The sequence below is a fragment of the Capsicum annuum genome, unplaced genomic scaffold (genome assembly GCF_002878395.1).
Source record: "Capsicum annuum cultivar UCD-10X-F1 unplaced genomic scaffold, UCD10Xv1.1 ctg82480, whole genome shotgun sequence".
NCBI lineage: Eukaryota > Viridiplantae > Streptophyta > Magnoliopsida > Solanales > Solanaceae > Capsicum > Capsicum annuum.
In genome coordinates this window covers 1-16,922 of record NW_025893278.1, presented here as the reverse complement: position 1 = coordinate 16,922, position 16,922 = coordinate 1, and the positions used below count along the sequence as shown (strand labels likewise).

The following is a 16,922-nucleotide window of genomic DNA, read 5'->3' as shown; positions in this document are numbered from 1 at the left end:
CCTCCCTTTTCTGTATCATGTTTGGTTGGATTTGGGCATTTATTGTACGTTTTGGGCTTCATAAGGTTTGGACTATAGCATTTGAATAGCAGACTGATCTTTCTGTATACTAAGATAGACTACTTTTAACAATTATTTATGTTTATCGTTAGTCTTAGATTTTGTATCTTCCCCTTTCATTTGCCTTTTCTCTGCTTCAATTCGATTAGAGATGCTACTTGCTGAAAACATCTGACATCTTAAAAGTATGTCCTGTTGACAACTTCACTAGATTAAAATGTTAATCAACTCATCTCAATTTCAGAACATAGGGATTTTTAGCACTGTTTACAGGTGATACTGGTGAGATTCGTGCTGAAGTGAGAGAACTAATAGATACCAAGGTTGCAGAGTGGAGGGAGGAAGGAAAGGCAGAAATTGTGCCTGGTGTCCTCTTCATTGACGAAGTACATATGCTTGACATTGAGTGTTTCTCTTTCCTAAACAGAGATCTGGAGAATGACATGGTACCTACATTGGTTGTTGCGACCAATAGAGGCATTACTATAATCCGGGGAACAAACTACAGATCCCCACATGGAACTCCAATTGACTTTCTTGATCGCCTGCTCATCATCTCTACACAACCTTACAAAGAGGAAGAAATTCGAAAAATCCTGGACATCAGAAGCCAAGAGGAGGATGTAGAAATGTCGGAGGATGCAAGAGTTCTATTGACCAAGATCGGGGTGAATACCTCTTTGAGATACGCCATCCACCTTATTACTTCTGCAGCATTGGCTTGCCAAAAACTGAAAGGGAAGGTTGTGGAAGTGGAAGACATTACTCGAGTCTATAATCTGTGTTATGATGTGAAGAGATCCACACAGTACTTGATGGAGTATCAGAGCCAGTACATGTTTAAAGAAATATCAGCAGGAGAGGCCAAAGAAGATGAAACTACTGCAATGGTGTCCTGAAAGCTTCTCGACTTGGGATTCAGGATGTTGCAACTTAGCTTTGGCGAGGTATTTCGCTACCTGGCTCTTACTTGATGATTTCTTCTCTTCCATTTATGTTTTCTGACTTGAACGAAATGTTAATTGATAAATGTGGATCCAATATGATTTTCTATTCCTCCCTTTAATTAAGAATTGCATCTGTTAGGCATTTGTATAAAAGTTTATGCGGATATATTGGGATTTAGGCTATTAGTTTAACTAATCAATTTTATAATTTATAGTAATTAAGTTGCTATTTCGAAGTTATCAAGTGGTGATGATGTTTTGTGATGTAAAGGACTTCTTTAATCATTCTACATAAGCATTTTTGAGCACAGTGAATTGAAGTTCATTCTGGAGCAAGTAACCCGAAACCTTCTGCAGAAAGCCCTACTGTTCAAGCTCGAGGTATTTTCCAAGGACATGATGATACTGTAGATGATGTTCAGTTCTGCCCTTCCAGGTAGCTATCACATCTCCTCCCACATTGTATAAGATGTTGAGTTTAGTCCTCCAGTTATTTTGATAGGAGTTGTGATACTTTATGTTGCTTGGGTTAAAAAACCTTCATGTAACGTGCGCTTGACTGAAGATGAGCTAATACTTGCATGAGCTGTCATGTCACATGTCAAGCTTCTTTTTCTTCTGAATCATGTCTTGGAAATTTCAACCTTAAGCCATTCGATATGATGTCCCTTTTGTTAATAGTACAGCCTTTATAGTGGATTGTTCCTTTTGTTTTCTGTTTTACATAATTGTCAGTTATACAACTAGAGGAATGTATGATGTTTTTGTTAACTTAATAAAGGCTGCATGTGGTCTGAGTAAGAAGTCAAAGGAGCAGATTGTGGACATTGATGCTGCAGATGTGAACTATGAATTGGCAGTTTTGGAATATGTTGAAGACATTTACAGCTTCTACAAACTAGCTGAGGTATTTATTGTCTTGAACTTGAGCTTTATTTTCGTTTCTTGTATACTAGCAATATCTATGATCAACTCGATTTTTTGTGGTTCTTTGCAGAGTGAGACAAGAGTTCATGACTAATTGATTCACAGCCTACCACAAGTTTGAGCTTAATCCAGAAAATCTTAACCTCACAATCTACATTGTTGATCGCTACCTCGCTGTGGAGACTGCATCAAGAAGGGAACTGCAGTTGGTGGGCATTAGTTCCATGCTTATAGCCTCTAAATATGAAGAAACTTGGGCTCCCGAGGTAAAATATGAAAGCCTCTTTCACCAAATGAGCTGTTAATGTCTAAATCTAACAGCTTTCTAAATGTTGAAATTTGTTTTTTCAGCTCAATGACTTCGTGTGCATCTCGGACAAAACTTACAGTCACGAGCAAGTGTTAACTATGGAGAAACAAATTCACGAGCAACTGGAATGGTATCTAACAGTCCCAACACCTTATGTGTTCCTCGTCCGTTCCATCAAAGCTTCTTTACCTGATTCAGAAGTTAGTTCTTTAATTTGGGCTCCCGAGATAAAATATGAAAGCCTTTTTCACCATATGAGCTGTTAATGGCTAAAGCTAACAACTTTCTAAATGTAGTAATATTTTTTTTTAGGTCAATGACTTCATGTGCATCTTGGACAAAACTTACAGTCACGAGGAAGTGTTAACTATGGACAAACAAATTCTCGGGCAACTGGTTGTCGTGGATAAAATTGTCGTGGTTGTGTGAAGTGAAGTTAGCCATGTGGAAGCCTCATTGTTTGCCGATTAACCGACTATTGTAAGTGTTTGGTTGTTGTTTTCAGTACCAAAGCTCCTCGGTTACATAGTTTTTGGGTTTACATTGTATTAAACTGGTTGGAAGTCAAAGGTATGTTTGATATCCCTTTAGGGCTATAACATATCTGGTTCCAAAGAAGATCATCTATACTTACTTGGAAAGTTATTTCTTTACGAGTTCTTATGTTCTATTACTCAATGTATAAACCAGACACAAGGGGCCGATGAAACTACCACATTTAAAGACCTCAAACTAAACTTTGTCTTTCAATTGCGTCGACCTTGGAATAAAGAGCTTATAAGGTGATACAATCTTTGTCCAATTCTTTTTATTGGTGTCTTTATATTCATAGAATGACCGACTTTGTTCTCGCGGTTCTCATACAAATTCATATACATTGTCAGTTTTGGGAACCTGAGAATATCATGGACTACAATTTTGTGATTGGTCTACATATCTGCAATTATTGCATCCTTCTGGTAACAATTCTGGAAATCTTTGTACATCTATGTTACATTGCGTTAAACTGGTTGTTGTGGATAAAGTAGCGGTGGTTGGTGAGGTGAAGTTAGCCATGTGGAACCCTCATTGTTTGCCGATTAGCCGACTATTGTAAGTGTTTGGTTATTGTTTTCAGTACCGAAGCTCCTTGGTTACAAAGTTTTTTGGTGTACATTGTGTTAAATTGGTTGGATGTCAAAGGTATGTTTGAGATCCCTTTAGCGCTACGACCTATCTGCTTCCGAAGAAGATCATGTATATTTCCTTCTGCAGTTATTTCTCTAGGAGTTCTTACATTCTCTTATTCAACAAACGGGTGTCTTAATGGATATGTCATAGAATTGTTAAGTGCACACTATTAAAGGATAATGTTTTGTTTTATAAATGGTAACCAGTTGGTCATACTATAACAATGAGAATGCTAGAGCTGTGTTGCTTAAAAATATAAATTGCAGAAGAACTCATAACATGGAAAGACAATAATCTGCGTTAATAAATCAACTGGCATTCCGTAATATGATTTCAGGTGAAATGCATCAGTGAAGTGGCTCAGGGTAGCAAGATATTGGCCACACACACTGACTGTCCTGGTGTAAGCATCTGCTTCTGAATATTTCAATTTTATTTGGTAGCCCTATCGTACACATTTGTTTCCCCCCTGGTGGTTTCTTGGTAACCAACATAAAGCTGGTGGAAACTCTAGGCTACAAGCAGATGAGTTGATTCCGATGGATTCTACTGTGAGTGGATATGTCACTACTTCACTATTCTCTAAAGCTGTTTGGGTTTCGATTAATCCATTGCTTAGTACAGGATACCAATCCCCTTTAAAGTTAGATGAAGTGCCTTTGCTTCCACCTGATTTCCCAGCTGTAAGAACGTCAGAGTTTTTACAAAAATATTTCCCTGAGCCAGGTGAAAATATGAAGTATCCTGTATAAATAACATTGATCTGATGTTTCAGGAAAGATGTAATAATTAGTTTCCTTGCAATAGTGCAGTTGTCTGATATATATGTCGGAACAACTCTAATCCGAAGTTTCATTGCTACTGCTTCTGCGGATAGAACAAAACTTTGAGCCCGATTCAAATTATGACATCTTTTCTACTCTACGTCCTTATTTTTGACATATTCTGTGCTATGTAAACTTACAAATTGAAAATAGCGGTAAATAACAATTTTATTTTTTCTTATGACAAGTGAATCCGCAGCGCTGCACCACCCGCCCAGGTTAAATTCCCACTGATGTGTCGACTAATTCTACATCCAACCTTTTCGGCAAACAGGAAGAGTCTTCATTTCTATGCAATATTTACAAGAGCCAGTCAACGGTGTTCTGCAGAAGTTTTGTACCTTGGAAGTTACCAACCACTTCAAGAACCCAGGATACATGGAAGTTTTCTGTATGACCTCTTCTATGCTAAGATACAATTCCAAGACATGTACTTATTCTATCTTTTTTCGAATGTCTCTGTTGTCTGAAGTTTCTACAATAGGTTAACTCTTTTCCCACCAGTGACATGTCTGACTAATTGTACTCCCAACCTTTACTGCAAACAGGAAGTGACCTTCATTCCTCTGCAATTTTTACAAGAGCCATTCAACAGTGTTTTGCAGAAGATTTAGTACCTTGAAAGTTACCAACCACCTGAAGAACCCAGGATACATGAGAAGTCTTCTGTGTGACATCTTCTATGCTCAGTATTGAACATATTTCAAAGCGAGGAAATCACAAGTTATTGCAGTTGGTGGTTGCACCTCCTGGTTTGGGAAACTCGAGGTAATTGCACCATGAGTTCGTTTTGAATGTGTCAACGAAAAATGAACTTTGGCTATATATACTATTCTGCCGATGCTGCGATGAGTATTTGACAATGCCAACTGAATCAAACGTCTTACCCTCCAGAAGTTGTGACGCTCCTCAAGTTCAGTTACTTGTCCAGACCATAGTTAACATATAACTGACAGTTTCTTCTTTTGTTTCCTTTTCTCTACTCCTTTTTTGGACATAAACGTAACAAATGGTGGGTGGAACATTATTAGAAGTTTGTAGTGTGGTGTTTGATTGGTTGGGTGTCAATCGTCATGTTCAGATGAACCTATTGACAACCTCTTGTTAATTTAAATTGGAGCCAAAATAGTAACAGTGTTCTTGGAACAAAAAAGTACGAAAAGCTGAAAAATAGGATCATTTATCATATAAAGTTTCAAATATATCATAAAGAAGCATGTGTAGAGAACTTACTTAGTCCAATTAACGATAGTTGCTTTCGTGCCATTTTGTTTCGCACAAGTTAATTCGACTAACAAGAACAAGCCAAAGCTTCATGTTGTGCTTCCTCCCCCTGCCTCAACATCACAAGTGCATAATGGTAGTAATCCCCACTAAAGTCGTACTCAACAGGAGAAGTTGAATTCTTCTCTTGATTTATTAACCAATGGAAACATCAGCACCCTGGCAGGATGCAAAGAAATAAGCAGACCAATATATTTGTGAAGGTTTTTTGGAGTTCTTAATCCTTTGTTAAAATGAGTGCATCGAGCAAAGTAGTGCCCCCTTATAAAATAGATTGCTCTCTCATTGTATCATTGTTTATGCTTGTACCCTCCAACTGTTAAGTTTCTCTGGAAAATTGTAGTTTCGATGGTCCGGAGATGCTGGATGTTTATTGGCTGAATGTGTAATAAGCTTTCTCGGAATAGTGCCTCTTCAATATAGTTTACGGAGGGAGCGGATTTGGAGTATCATCAATCTTTGAGAACTTGCATCTTTAAGATTGAGAAAAAACAAACAAACAATAGAAGAGTTGTTACGTATCTTTGGTTAGGAAAAAGTCTAACTTTCAACCCACTATATGTAAGTCTTTTTAAAAAAGACTTATTTTTGTGAAATCCTCCCCCGAGACAATTGAAGACTTACAATTTTTGAACTTCTTGGCTCTGAGTAACAACAAGTGGGAATTTCCCTAAAGGACTAAATAAGTTACAACGTCTAAAATATTTTCTTATGGATGATAATCCAATGTACATAAAACTGCCTAAAGAATTTAGTCAGCTGCATAAAATTCAAGAATTGAGGCTCGTAGGTTCAGGTTACTCAGGTAAAATACCATCAAGTTACACACACCTTCTTAACTACATTGTCACTTCAGAACAATCGATTGACAGGCGAGATTCCTATGAAATTTATGAGCTTTTCACACATGTATCACTTGAATTTGAGCAGAAATGTGTTGTCATTTCAAGTTTCTTGAAAAGATTTGGTAGGAACTTGGACTTGAATTTTTGTTTGTGCTTTGTCTATTACTATGGATTTGCTGTATCCTTTGGAATTGTTTTTTTAGGAATTTAGGCTTTGTTCCATGAGGCTCATGAAGTTGCCTAAAATGCTGAATCGGACATGGTCAATAATGCCAGAGTTGCGGTCGAGTCTTCCTCGCAGCCGACAAGGTAATACGACTAACAAGAACAAGCAGAAGCTTCCTGTTGTGCTGCCTTCCCTGCCTCAACATCACAAGTGCATAATGGTAGTAATCACGCTAAAGTTTGTACTCAACAAGAGAAGTTGAATTCTTCTCTTGAGTTATTAACCAATGGAAACATCAGCACCCTCGCAAGATGCAAGGAAATCAGCAGTCCAATGTACATACAAATTATAAGTTTCAGGGAGGGGATGCGGTTATTTGGGCACCTGTGCAGTCTCAAAGCAAAACTGAAGACGCTGGTGAAATAAATTAGAAAACTGGATCTAATTCAATTGGTCCTTATAATACGATGATGATAAAGGGAAAGAAATGTCAACGTACAACAAACTTCTTAACACTCTACAGAACTGAGCCTTTTAGCTCCACAATAATTGAATACAAAATATGCAAAGGTAAACAGAGGAGCAAAAAGTATCACCTATAAAACCCCATAGCTTCATCTCAACCTCTTTTGACTTCATCACACCAGGCACGACAGAATAATAACTAAAGTAATGCCACATGCAGGACACAACTCAACACACGACTAAAAACTAACGGAAATATGAAGTATGGTCACTTGTTTCCAAAAAGGTATAATTATATATGTCAGAATTCCACAAGAAACAAATCTGTCATTACACCTTCCAAGCAACTTGAAACTAACGATACAGAAGTGCCTCTTCGAAGTTTTAATATCAACAGTTAGCTGAGATGATGAACAATGTAGTCATAGTGTCAACAAAAAATGAGGTCTTCATGATGCTAAACAACAAAAGATGAAATAGTAGCTCCAAGCCACAGGAATCAAATGCATGTAAAAGATTCCAATTGTATTTGTTCTTCAATTACTTTCTATCTTTCTCCCAAAAGAGGAATGTGCAATGTAAGAGGTTTGGAATTATTAAAAACCATAGATTTAACTTCAACCTCTTTTTTTTTTTAATTAAAAAAAAAAAAAAGGCCGACCTAACAGGAATCATATACACCTCAACAAAGGAACATCCATTCATCTGCACCACATGAGATAAAATAGCTCAACTCCATGAGATCGGATCATCCATTACACATGTTTTATAGGCTGGTGATGGGATTGAGAGTTAGTCCCTTCTTCTGAAGCAGAACTTGAGTTAAGACCAACCTTAGTGCCTAAACAAATAGTCCACTGACCTGATAAACTGTACCAACTATGTTGAAGTGAATTTCTTCATAGGGAGACTGATAGGAGTCGTGGATTCGGGTTTGTGATGATGAGCACTGTCGAAGAAGCTAAGACTGCTGTAGTGTTGTCCAACCGTTATGTGAGTCATAACCTGCAAATTTCTGGAGTTATGTTTAAATTCTCATAGCATTGCAATGATAGGTACCTCAACCAGATGAGGCTTAGTATCTGTACAGGGAAATTATCAATCTCTTTGTGCCTCAACTCCAAGACTTTGAGTAATTTGAAATGAATAAGCTGTGATTTGAAAAAATAATATGAATACTTAAGATGAAAAGAGAAAATAGAACGACTTCGTTTCAAAAGATCGTTGTTGTCATGATGATGTACAGGGGTAAGAAGAGCCCTATAAAGACCATAGGGACAACAATCAATTTTATCACCAGTCACACGTTTAAAGGGCTGCATTTTTTGCATACTGAGATATCGCCGTTTTGAATTTGAGTAATCAAGCACAATGTCGTTCATGATAAAAATGTTCTCCCTTTGAATTTCTCTCACGCACAGGTCATATATTAGATCATGAACTTTACATGATCTAATTTTTGCTCCATCTTGACTTTTCTTGCAGACGAGGACTAGACATCTACCGACAAGCTCTTGCAAACACTTCTCAGCCTCTCCTTCCAAATCATTTCCCAACTTCAGGAACCCCTCAGCCATCCATAATCTCATCAAATTCTTCGCTGGTATCTCACTGTCTTCTGGAAAAATCCCGAAATGCAGAAGACAGGCTTTTAGATCGCTAGTCATGTGATTGTAACTCAACCCAAGCACACGTGAACATAGTTCATTAGGATCATTTGTGACAAATGACTTGACATCTTTCGCAACATTTTCCCAGTCTTCTATTGCCCTTTTAGATTTGAGAAGTCCAGCAACCACGACTATAGTTAGTGGTAACCCGTGACATTTCTCTGTGATTTGCTTCCCAGTAGTCTCAAACTTTGATGGTAATGCTTCACTTGCAAATGCTGCACTTTTGAAAAGACTCCAACTCTCATCTTGATCCATGAAGCTCATCCGCAAAGAAACATTCTCTGTATCAGCATAACAAGCTACTTCATTGTTACGGGTCGTCAATAATATTCCACTCCCCTTGTTTTCACTTGGAAAACATAGTCTCATGGCATCCCATGCTTTAGTTTTCCACATGTCATCCAATACAATTAAATATCTATTACCCTTTAAACACTTTTGTAGCATGTTTGCAAGCTCTGCTTCATCGTTTATGTCAAATGTGTCACTCTTAGTAGAACACTGAAGGCTCAACAAGATTTCCTTTACATTGTGCTGTTGCGAAATAGTAGCCTAGGCACAAACATCAAAATGAGAACGAATGCACGCATCATTGTAAACTTCGTTCTCTAAGGTTGTTTTACCTATGCCACCCATCCCGACAATCGGGATGACTTTGGGTTCACTAGAGTAGCTTCTAGTAAGATCTTCTACCAACCGTTTCCTTTGATCATCACGTCCAACCATACTATTCTCAACATTCAGAATATTTCTTGATGAGCTTGGAAACTCTTGAACCGTTGATTCCTTTGATGCATGTTTGCCCTTATCCTGGATATTTGTCGACTCTTTCCAAATACGATCAATATCCTCTGCTACTTGTTGCAGGCTATCAGAAAGCCTCTCATGTGCCTTTTCTCTCAGATTTTCATCATTTGCCAATAAAACTTCAGTTACTCTTAGTTGAATTGTTTGTTCAACAATATTTGCAACTTCATTTATCTGCACTTCCAAATCTGTCAGTTCCCCAGAAATATAGTTTTTCTCAAAGTTCTTGATGACTACTTCCAGGGAACTAATCTTTTCCTGAAGAGCGCAAATTTCATCTCTGTGATCACAGATTAGAGTTTGCATTGATGAATTGGATGTCAAGAGCGATTCTATTGTTCTCATAAGAGAAGCCACACTTGCATGAGCCATATCTACTGTATTCTCGTTTCTATCCTTTGCGGTTATGACCTGAAAGCTGCAGGTTGCAAGATGTCAATGGTATTACAAATAACGAGATACACAGATTTGCATAAACTAAATAAGATCAGGTAATGTATTTGCCTTAATCATAGCTATCACAGGGTAACAGTGAGTTTAGTCCCAAACTCAGTAGCTTTAGCTCATTTGATGCGAAAAAATTATTTAACTCAGAGTACGAAAAAGAGATTGTGGTTCAAAACTCCGCTTAGCTTACTTAGGTAGCTGGAACTCTTTTAAAAAGATGCCACCCCCGTGTCAGGTCCTTAAAAAATTATACATAGTACAAAGAGTTAAATTATACATTGACAAGCCACTACAAGTGTTGTTTTGCTCTAAAACTTTAATTAAATAAGAGAGTAATTAAGGGAAACTAACCTTTCAAACGCAGATTCCCTAAAACAGTAAGTAAGGTCTGTGTGTACACCCCATCCTTCCGATACCCCACTTTTAGGATTTTCTAACTTTTCTAGAAAGTCGGACCATAAAATTAAAGGGTCATAATTCAAAAGTCTTCTTTACTTTAGTCAACTTCGTGTCAAGTCAAAAAGACAAACAAATCGAAATGGACCTTGGTTGTCCACTGTATACTTGGAGGAAAATGATACACCCTTTGTTTTAAAAAGAATGACCTACGTGCTTTCCTTTTTAATTCATTTAAAAAAGAATTGACTTCTTTCTTTTTTTGGCTATATTTTAATTTCAACTTTTCACGTGACATATTTAAGACTATAAGATTAAAGGGCATTTTGGTACACTGACAGAACTTTAATTTAAAATCATATGATAAGAAGGAGATAAGCATCTAGTGCCCCCAAATTATGGCCAAAGTTGTTACGTTACACTCCAACTTCACAGGGGGCCTATTGCACCAATGAACTCAATTTTAGCGTATTTTTGTCACTCTTTTGTGCTAACGTTACACCTTTATTACATAAAAATGGAGCCCACGTCAAAGGTGACACGTCAGCTAAAAAGGTGCCACATCAGCTAAAAAGATTGAAAAAAATTACGCTAAAATTTAGTTGAGGGGGTAATAGGACTCCCGTGAAGTTGAAGTATGTCGTGACAAATTTGGTCATAGTTTAGGAGGATACTAGATGTTTTACTCGATTCAAAAGTCTTCTCTATCTTTTTAAACTTCACGTTAAGTCAAATATATCATTCTTATTTAAATGAAGAGCGTAATTTTTTTCTCCGAGATCCTCGGTAACATCCTTAACAAAAAATTACACGGTGGCAGTACGTATTCTATGTTGTTGAGGTTGATTTCATATGGCCACTCAACTAACAGTTATTAACTCACAAAGATAAGTAATTAAGAAACAACTGATCACTGCAACAAAATACTTTAAAAAACACAAATCAAAGATTAAAATCAAAAGAAACATGACATACCTCTCTGAGTGACTAACAAAGTGTTTGCCTTCTCAAAAATTGGGATGAGAATTTCAATTATTGTTACATGTGGGGAAAGTGCTTTATGTAGTTTTAAGATAAAAAGTTATAAAAAGATGCTTTGTGCTTTATACCTTTATTATATTTTAAAAAATAAAAATCAAAGATGATTATATTGTGTTTCAATTGTCATCATATTATTTTTGTTGTCATGTTCCTTTTTCGGAATGCTATGTGTTGCTTTCCTTATTAGTTGTTAAGTTTTTTTCACTATCGTTTTATTTATAACTAATTTGATGAAATTACTACATTGAGTGACGGTAGTTCGAAAACCACTTTTTTACCTCCACAAAATTGGAGTAAGGTCTGCATACACTTAGACTCTACCCATATCCCACTAATGGAATTATTTAGAAACATACTTGATTGATATATTTAAAAAAGATCTTAGACAATTTGTTGTACCAATCACAATTTTTATATATATATTATTTGTCTGTCACTAATATGTGGACTTATAAGTCAATAATGGTATATATATATATATATATATATATATATATATATATATATAGATAGATAGATAGATAGATAGATATCAAAACAAATTTTCAGCTTCTGAGCCAAATAGTTTGCTTTTTTTAATAAAAAAAAGGAAATCATTTTGACTCAGAATATGATGACTCAATTATCAATATAATCTTTAATTTGCAAAAGAGCAAAGCATTTAGTACCCACCTGAATTATAATCAAATTTGCTACGACACACTTCAACTTTATAAGGGTCCTATTATCTCCTAAACTCAATTTTAATGTATTTTTGTCACCCTTTTTAGTTGGTATGACACCTTTTTAGCTGACGTGATACTTTTGACGTGAATCCAATTTTTATGTAATAAAAATGACATGTCAGCATAAAAGGGAATAAAAATACACTAAAATTAAGTTCAGGAATAATAGGACCCATTGGCTATAGTTTGAGGGGTACCGGATACTTATCTCTTTGGAAAAAGTAGTAACTGTCAAAAAGTCACTTAAATTATTCCCTTTTTTTTTAGTTTCATACCAAAACTCATACACAAACCTAAACTATCACTTATTAGTGTGAGAAACACACCTAATATTGGAGTGTCTTTTTTGTTCAGCTTTTTCATAGTTAAAGGGTCTACTTATGCACTAATAAAGTTAAAAGGTCATAGTTAAAATTCCTGTTTATGTATTATGTCAAAAATCAAAAATAAAAACAGATCAATTTTTTTGAAATAGAGAGAATACTTTTTAAAATGTTACATGTCCCACTGAATAAAAATTTAAAATATTTTTTTCTGCAAATTAAAGATAGCCTTGATAATTGAGTCATAGCATTAGTCACCGTATGAGTCAAAAAGATTGCTTTTTTGAAGAAAAAAATACTACATTATTTAGCTCCTAAGCTGGAGATTTATTATTTGTTTATTGATTAGTCCACAAAAGTATCACTTGCAGGCAGCTAATATATATAAAAAAAAATTTGATTGGTACAGCAAATTGGCCAAGTTCTTTCTTTAATATTTCAATGAGCTTTGAGAAAAGTATATGCAGATATATTGTCTGTACTCATCTTTTAATAACTTTCTATCTCAAAAATATAATTGAAGTTATCATCCCAATTTATCATAAGCCAACACTTTGTTATCTATAAAATTTAATACCATTTTAGTCACTCAGAGATCAGGTATGACATATTTCTATTGATTTTAATCTTCATTACTTGCTACTATTTCCATAAACTCAGAGATCAGTTTATGTTTTTTATGTTCTTTTCTCATAGTATATATATTATTGCAGTGATCAGTTGCTTCTTCCCAAATTTCTACCATTCAAAGGTTGGTTTCCCTCAATTACTCATATTTATAATCTAATAACTATTAGTTGAGCGACCACATAAGTTTAGAAAAATCAATCTTCAACTCTAGTCTCAATCCATCGTTTAGAAAATATGTCGGAGAGGTATGCTCCAGGCTGCGCAGCCCAACACGGAGGAAAACAAGTGATGATCTCTTGGCTTGAGCTCCACCCTGCGCTGCCTAACGCACAGCTGGGATGATGCCTCACTAAAAGGTCTATAACTTTTTGCTTGGAAAGAAGACTCAAAAACCTTTAATTTGGTAGGTATGTCGATTGCGACATGGCGATTACAGTCCAAGTGACCATGATCACGAAATCTCTTTGCCTGAAGGGTCTATAAATAGATCCTAAAGTCGCAAATTAGGGAATTTCCTCTTCATCCTTGTGACGTAAAAACCCTAAATGGGTATGACGACTCAAAATTGAGTCTTTTGGTGACTTGGGAGCTTTCTAAACATCTTTTATCGTAATTGTCGTCCGAATTAAGGTAAGATTTCATCACTTTATTGATGAATTTCTTGGTTTTTGACTCAAAACCACAAATTTACTTAGAGCTTGATTTTAGCCCAAAGATTTCTTGGTTTACACCCATTTTTGAGTGTTTTAATTCCATGAGCTTGATATTCCTCGAAAATGTATGTTCCGTACGTGACCCACTTGGGGTTTTTGGTGACGTTTTTGGACCCGAAGCACAATAGTGAAATATGGGCATCGTTCCTATCTTAGGATTAATGATCATTGGAAGCTGACCCAAGTAAGAACATCAACTAAAACTCAATCGGTAGGATAATTCTCAACTAAACTTTGAGCTAAGATATTTCTATGACTTCAATTCATCTACAAAGATGTTCCCATACTAAAGAATGGGTATCATGTTATCTATAATATCATTGACCTCTTGCATCTTACAGCTTTCAGGTCAGAATCGCAAAGGCAAACGTGAATACACTAGATATGGCTCATGCAAGTGTGGCTTCCCTTATGAGAACAATAGAATCGCTCTTGACATTCAATTCACCAATGCAATCTCTAACCTGTGATCATAGAGAAGACTTTTCTGATCTTCATGAAAAGATTAGTTCCCTCGAAGTAGTTGTCAAGAACCTTGAGAAAAACAATGTTTCTGGGGAAATGACGGATTTTGAAGTAGAGGTAAAAGAAGTTGCAAATATTGTTGAACACACAATTCAACTAAGAGTAACTGAAGTTGTATTGGCAAGTGATGAAAATCTGAGAGAAAAGGCACATGAGAGGCTTTCTGATAGCCTGCAGCAAGTAGCAGAGGACATTGATTGTATCTGGAAAGAGTCGACAAAGATCCAAGATAAAGGCAAACAAGTATCAAAGGAATCATTGGTTCATGATTTTTCAAGTTCAACAGATGATATTCTGAATGTTAACAATAATATGGTTGGACGTGATGATCAAATGAAACGGTTGTTAGAAGATCTGACTACATGCTACTCTGGTGAACCCAAAGTCATCCCGATTGTCGGGATGGGAGGCATAGGTAAAACAACCTTAGCGAAAGAAGTTTACAATCATGGATCAATTCTATGCCGTTTTGATGTTCGTGCCTGGGCTACTGTATCTCAACAGCACAACATAAAGGAAATTTTGCTGAGCCTTCTGCAATCGACGATCAAAATGGATGACACGGCTAAGATGAAAGGTGAAGCAGAGCTAGCAGACATGCTGCAGAAAAGTTTAAAGAGAAAGAGGTACTTAATTGTCTTGGATGATATATGGAGTTGTCAAGTGTGGGATGGCGTGAGACGATGCTTTCCGACTGAAGACAATGCAGGGAATCGAATACTGTTGACTACCCGTAATGATGAAGTAGCTTGTTATGCTGGTGTAGAGAATCTTTCTTTGCGGATGAGCTTCATGGATCAAGATGAGAGTTGGAGTCTTTTCAAAAGTGCAGCATTTTCAAATGAAGCATTACCATATGAGTTCGAGACTGTTGGAAAGCAAATCGCAGATGAATGTCACGGGTTACCACTAACTATTGTCGTGGTTGCTGGACTTCTCAAATCTAAAAGGGCAATAGATGATTGGAGAAGTGTTGCTAAAGATGTCAAGTCATTCGTCACAAATGATCCTGATGAACGATGTTCACATGTGCTTGGGTTGAGTTACGATCACTTGACAAGTGATCTAAAAACATGTCTTCTGCATTTCGGTATTTTTCCAGAGGACAGTGAGATTCCAGTGAAGAATTTGATGAGATCATGGATGGCTGAGGGGTTCCTGAAGTTGGAAAATGATTTGGAAGGAGAGGCTGAGAAGTGTTTGCAAGAGCTTGTCGATAGATGTCTAGTCCTCGTCTGCAAGAAAAGTCTTGATGGAACCAAAATTAGATCATGTAAGGTTCATGATCTAATATATGACCTGTGCGTGAGAGAAATGCAAAGGGAGAACATTTTTATCATGAACGACATTGTGCTTGATTACTCAGATTCAGAATGTCGATTTGCCAGTATGCAAAAAATTCAACCCTTTAAACACGTGACTGATGGTAAAATTGTTTATTGTCCCTATGGTCTTTGTAGGGCTATTCTTACCCCTGTACATCGTCAGTTGAGAGATTATGACAACAACGATCTTTTGAGACGAACCCATTCTATTATCTCTTTTCATCGTAAGGATTCATTTTTTTCTCCTGTTCTCAAATTAGATCTTATTCATTTCAAATTACTCAAAGTCTTGGAATTGAGACACGGAGAGATTGATAATTTCCCTGTACAGATACTAAGCCTCATCTGGTTGAGGTACCTATCATTGCGCTGCCGTGCGAATTTAGACATACCTCCAGAAATTTGCAGATTATGGAATCTGCAGACATTAATTGTTAAAGGGAATCTCCGATCATCTGTAGGCATTAAATGTCCAGTGCAAATTTGGGGACTAATGCAATTAAGGCATCTCAAACTGCCCAGATTTTATTTGCCAGATTGCCCAAGTGGATCTGTTGACAAAAGAAGACACTTGGATTTTTCAAACTTACAAACTATTTCTTACTTGTCTTCGGGTTGTTGCACAAACGAGGTTATTTTGGGGATTCAAAATGTTAAAAAATTAGGAATTAGACAAGATGTGACTGACTATGGATGTTATCGGGACTTTGGCCCTCTTAACAATCTTATCCATCTGCATCAACTTGAAACATTGAGTTTTACACGTTATTGTGAAACTTTTCCAGCAACGCTCAAGAAGCTGAAGTTGGAAAGAACTTATATAAGTTGGTTGTACTTGGACATCATAGCAAAATTGCCTAACCTTGAGGTGCTGAAGCTGATGGGTGGTGCTTGTCGTGGCAAAGAATGGTATCCAAATGTTAGGGGATTTACTCAATTGAAGCTTTTGTTAATTGAATATAGTTTTCTCAAGTACTGGAAAGCCACAAATGACAACTTTCCTGCCCTTGAGCGCCTTGTGCTTAAAGAATGCAGTTATTTGAAAGAGATACCCATTGAGTTTGCAGAAATCCCCACACTACAACTGATTGAGTTAACAAGGTGTCTTTCCGAACTTGGGAAATCTGCTGCAAGAATTCAACAAGAACAAGAAGACCTTGGAAACAACCCCGTGGATGTTCGTATCTCCCGTCCATGTAAGTATATAGTATTTATAAGGGTCACACTTTGTTTCTCATTTTCACAAGTCAAGTCGTACACAAAAGTTATTTAGCTTTGCCCCATATTCTTATATTTGAGGGTAGTTCAAAATGGCCACT

General features: G+C 36.6%; 4 protein-coding genes across 5 annotated transcripts; 3 read left to right on the top strand and 1 right to left on the bottom strand.

Moving 5' to 3' along the window:
• Positions 1–333: 333 nt before the first annotated feature.
• LOC107853812 (ruvB-like 2) lies at positions 334–959 on the top strand (the record flags this gene model as incomplete). The annotated part of the gene is made up of 1 exon (XM_047405930.1): positions 334–959. A coding segment is annotated over one exon (626 nt), but the record flags the coding sequence as incomplete, so codon positions are not given.
• Positions 960–1,075: 116 nt separating this feature from the next.
• On the top strand, positions 1,076–5,449 carry LOC107853813 (G2/mitotic-specific cyclin S13-6). The gene is given in 11 exon segments (XM_047405929.1): positions 1,076–1,091; positions 1,329–1,388; positions 1,430–1,443; positions 1,789–1,914; positions 2,005–2,030; positions 2,032–2,200; positions 2,286–2,444; positions 2,557–2,724; positions 2,935–3,026; positions 3,129–4,629; positions 4,787–5,449. Coding segments are annotated over 8 exon segments (687 nt in total). The 3' UTR covers positions 2,674–2,724; positions 2,935–3,026; positions 3,129–4,629; positions 4,787–5,449.
• On the bottom strand, positions 4,787–11,380 carry LOC124895480 (putative late blight resistance protein homolog R1B-16). The gene is made up of 2 exons (XM_047405928.1): positions 11,297–11,380; positions 4,787–9,896 (listed from the first exon to the last, which is right to left on the bottom strand). The coding sequence occupies exon 2, from the start codon at positions 9,116–9,118 to the stop codon at positions 7,997–7,999; it is 1,122 nt and encodes a 373-aa protein (XP_047261884.1). The 5' UTR covers positions 9,119–9,896; positions 11,297–11,380; the 3' UTR covers positions 4,787–7,996.
• Positions 11,381–12,820: 1,440 nt separating this feature from the next.
• LOC124895479 (putative late blight resistance protein homolog R1B-16) lies at positions 12,821–16,912 on the top strand. 2 transcript variants are annotated; one of them, XM_047405926.1, is made up of 3 exons: positions 12,821–13,010; positions 13,124–13,161; positions 14,095–16,912. In XM_047405926.1, the coding sequence occupies exon 3, from the start codon at positions 14,138–14,140 to the stop codon at positions 16,874–16,876; it is 2,739 nt and encodes a 912-aa protein (XP_047261882.1). In that variant the 5' UTR covers positions 12,821–13,010; positions 13,124–13,161; positions 14,095–14,137; the 3' UTR covers positions 16,877–16,912. The 2 variants fall into 2 exon arrangements, with proteins under 2 accessions (XP_047261882.1, XP_047261883.1); XM_047405927.1 differs by lacking the exon at positions 12,821–13,010 and having other exon boundaries at positions 13,046–13,161.
• The last annotated feature ends 10 nt before the right edge of the window (positions 16,913–16,922 follow it).